Source organism: Triticum dicoccoides, chromosome 2B (assembly GCF_002162155.2).
Source record: "Triticum dicoccoides isolate Atlit2015 ecotype Zavitan chromosome 2B, WEW_v2.0, whole genome shotgun sequence".
In the NCBI taxonomy this organism is placed as follows: Eukaryota; Viridiplantae; Streptophyta; class Magnoliopsida; order Poales; family Poaceae; genus Triticum; species Triticum dicoccoides.
The window spans coordinates 24,233,369-24,236,733 of record NC_041383.1 but is presented as its reverse complement, the minus strand read 5'-3'; the positions used below and the strand labels follow the sequence as shown (position 1 = coordinate 24,236,733).

Sequence of the window (3,365 nt, the reverse complement as noted above, 5' to 3'; positions counted from 1 at the left end):
CCCACCATACAGTACGAAAGATTGGTCCAGTGCGTCAACAAGGCATGGCGCTCCATCCTCCACGTCTCGCCCGCCACTTTGGTCACCCTCCATCCACTGGTCACCCGCCCGCACGAGCGAAATCTGTTTTAAACCTTGACCGAGCCCGTGGAGTCGATCAGAATCAAACTCTCAAAGTCGAAATTCCAAAAATCAGCACCTTGCACTCGTTGGTTCCTAGCATCACCATATATCAAGGATCGCGGTACCTTACAAACATCCTTACAGAAAAAGCGCCTAGCGTCGCGACGACCACGCGCGGGAGGCGCGCTCTCTGGAGGGGCCAATGGTCTTCTTCGCAGTGCACCTGGCCTCAGCCATGGTGTGCACAATCTTTCTCAGTAGCTGCGTCGGTGTTGGCCTCCTCACCCTCAAGATCTCTGTCGATCTCGGAAGTGGCAAATGGTCTGTGTTGAGGATTAAGGAAGGTGTGTGTGTGATGCAAGTTATCGGTCCATATGCAAAACGAAAATGTGTTGACTTGTAACTCCCTCCGTCCGGAAATACTTGTCGGAGAAATGGATGTATCTAGATGTATTTTAGTTCTAGGTACATTCATTTTTATCCATTTCTGCGACAAATAATTTCGACCAGAGGGAGTATTTTCGAGATGTTGGGATTGCATGTTTTGTGACAAGCTCGCCATCACAATGAAAAAAAGGGTAACCACAGCTCCTATCCGTTAATTGTTCATAACTTAAACCAAACGTACAAGTGGCTACGTTCAATAATTAACATCTCGCTCAACCAAACAGAAAAATGGCTATCCCTAACTAGCTGGTTGGGGATACCCACGGCCACAAAATCTCGCTCTTGAACCAAACGCGCCCACCGGGAACACATAGTCCGTCTCAATGTTCTTTGTCATGTGTCTCTCTTTGAGGACTGGGCGTTGACCCGTTGGCTGGGCAGCTGAGGTTGCTGCCAGCCCACCCGAGTTCAAATCCCGGCAATCCCGGCCTGGACGTGTGGTGCACGCGAGGTTTCTCCTATAAAAAAATGCCAATGAGGGTTAGCCCTTGGGTTGGTCTTATTTTTTTTATGTGTCTACTCTTTTTTGTAAAAAGAAAATCATGTGTTTATTCCCATGTGTGTATTTTTCTTCAATGAAATCTGAAAGCAAAAACTATAGGTATATATCAACATATGTGTCTACTCTTTTTTGTAAAAAGAAAATCATGTGTTTATTCCCATGTGTGTATTTTTCTTCAATGAAATCTGAAAGCAAAAACTATAGGTATATATCAACATCAAAATAGGGCCTAAATCAAAGCTTAACACATGATTGAGTCATGCACATCACGAAGGGGAAATTGAAAATCCCAAAGCTTTACTGAACCCAGCGCTATAAAACCGGCGCCCATGGCACAAAGCAACACACACAGCCCCTCAGCCCCGACACACACGACTACATACACTCCATCGCCACCGAGACACTCGCCGCGCGGTCACCATGGCCGGCGGCAACCTCAAGAACATGGTCATCGCCTTCCTCGTCCCGCTCCCGTCCATCCTCTTCTACCTCGCCTTCGTCCGGCCCCAAGACGGCCACAGCGTCGTCACAGCCAGCCCGGTGTCCTCGTGGTGCGCCGCGCACCCGCTCCTCCTCGCCAACGCCCTCTTCCTCCTCAACGTCGACGTCCTCTTCTGGCTCATCGGCCACCTCCTCTCCAACAACTGGGTAAGCGATATCCCATCTCGCTGGTGCTGCCCGCTCGACTGATGGTGATATGTGTCGCTTGCACGGAACCTGTTTGACGAAATGCGTGGCTGGCGTCGCAGCTCATCGACCTGTACTGGACCGTCATCCCGGTGATGCTGCTGCACTACTTCCGGGCGCACCCGGCCGCCGTGGCGAACACGGTCAGATCGGCGCTGGCGGTGGCGCTGACCTGGGCGTGGAGCGCGCGGCTGACGCACAACTACTTCAGGAGGGAAGGGTGGCAGTGGGGCAAGCAGGAGGACTGGCGGTTCTCTGAGATGCGCGGGCAGTACGGCAAGACCTGGTGGTGGATGTCATTCTTCGCCGTCTACCTCTCGCAGCAGGTAAATTCAGGCGTCCCTTCGCCCAGTCACTAGAATGCTACTTGCTTGCTTTCAGAACTTTTGGTACATCAATGAAATGTGTTTGAAGAAACACCCTGCTGCTATTTTTGCTACATAAATCAGCTGGGTCGAAATTCATGATTGACAAAAGCGGCGTGTTTGTTGGATGCAGGTGTTCCTGATTGGCATATGCCTGCCGATGTACGCCATCCACTCCAGCGACCAGCCACTGGGCATCTGGGACCTCGTGGCGACGATGGTCTGCATCGCCGGGGTCGTGATCGCCTATTTTGCTGACACCCAGCTGCACGAGTTCGTCGCCAGGAACGAAAAGCTGAAGCAGCTGGGCGAACCGACAGTGCCCACCCTGGAGGACGGACTGTGGGGGTACTCGCGCCACCCGAACTACTTCGGCGAGCAGCTCTGGTGGTGGGGCGTGTACCTCTTCGCCTGGAACCTGGGGCAGCGGTGGATGTTCGTTGGGGCGCTCGTCAACAGCATGTGCCTCGGCTACGTCACCGTGCTCGTCGAGCGGCGCATGCTGAAGCAGGAGCACCGGGCAGAGGCCTACAGGCTGTACCAGAAGAGGACCTCTGTTCTGATCCCCTGGTTCAGGAAGTCCCTCCCTGAACCAAAGGAAAAGGAGACCTAGAGTTCCAGGTGTATTCTGTGTTGGCCTTGTTCCTTCTCCATGTTGCTCACCATGTCATCCCTTCGTGCCGTGTCGTGATTATGTCGTTTGCGCTGTTTACGTGTAATTAACCGTACCGACTGTAACATGTATCCTGATCACCTGTTAATTTGTGTATCCCAAACTTGTTCATCATCTCCATCAGATATATGAAACTGATTGCGGATTGTCCAGACTCAGATCTTACTGCCAACTTTGTGTTTCCTCTGAGAATCATGACACTGAAGTTACCAATGCAATATGGACTGCCAAACCAGGTCAGTTGCATTTCGGCCATCCCCAGATTTCCCATATGTTAACGCAGCAAGGTCTTTTACATCAAATGTAAGCAATACAAGTTAGTTTGTCCGACAAAACACTCAGCTAACTGGCAGTCAGTTTTGCTTCTCTGCAGCCACTGTGACCTCCTCGACGACAACAACGACCTCGGTATCCTCTTCAGCCTCCTCAGTCATTGGCACCGGCAGCTCGCTGATCACGGGGATAAGCTCTTCATTCACCTTGCAAGCATCCTCGGCTTTGGATGCCGAGGGATCGACCAATGGTGCTTCAACGACAAGGACCTCATACTTGTCCTCGACAACCGGAG

General features: G+C 51.7%; 1 protein-coding gene across 1 annotated transcript; it reads left to right on the top strand.

The window, feature by feature from the left end:
• The first annotated feature begins 1,332 nt into the window (after positions 1–1,332).
• Positions 1,333–2,949, top strand: LOC119361883 (uncharacterized protein C594.04c-like). The gene is made up of 3 exons (XM_037627043.1): positions 1,333–1,720; positions 1,822–2,085; positions 2,258–2,949. The coding sequence occupies exons 1-3, from the start codon at positions 1,493–1,495 to the stop codon at positions 2,735–2,737; spliced, it is 972 nt and encodes a 323-aa protein (XP_037482940.1). The 5' UTR covers positions 1,333–1,492; the 3' UTR covers positions 2,738–2,949.
• The last annotated feature ends 416 nt before the right edge of the window (positions 2,950–3,365 follow it).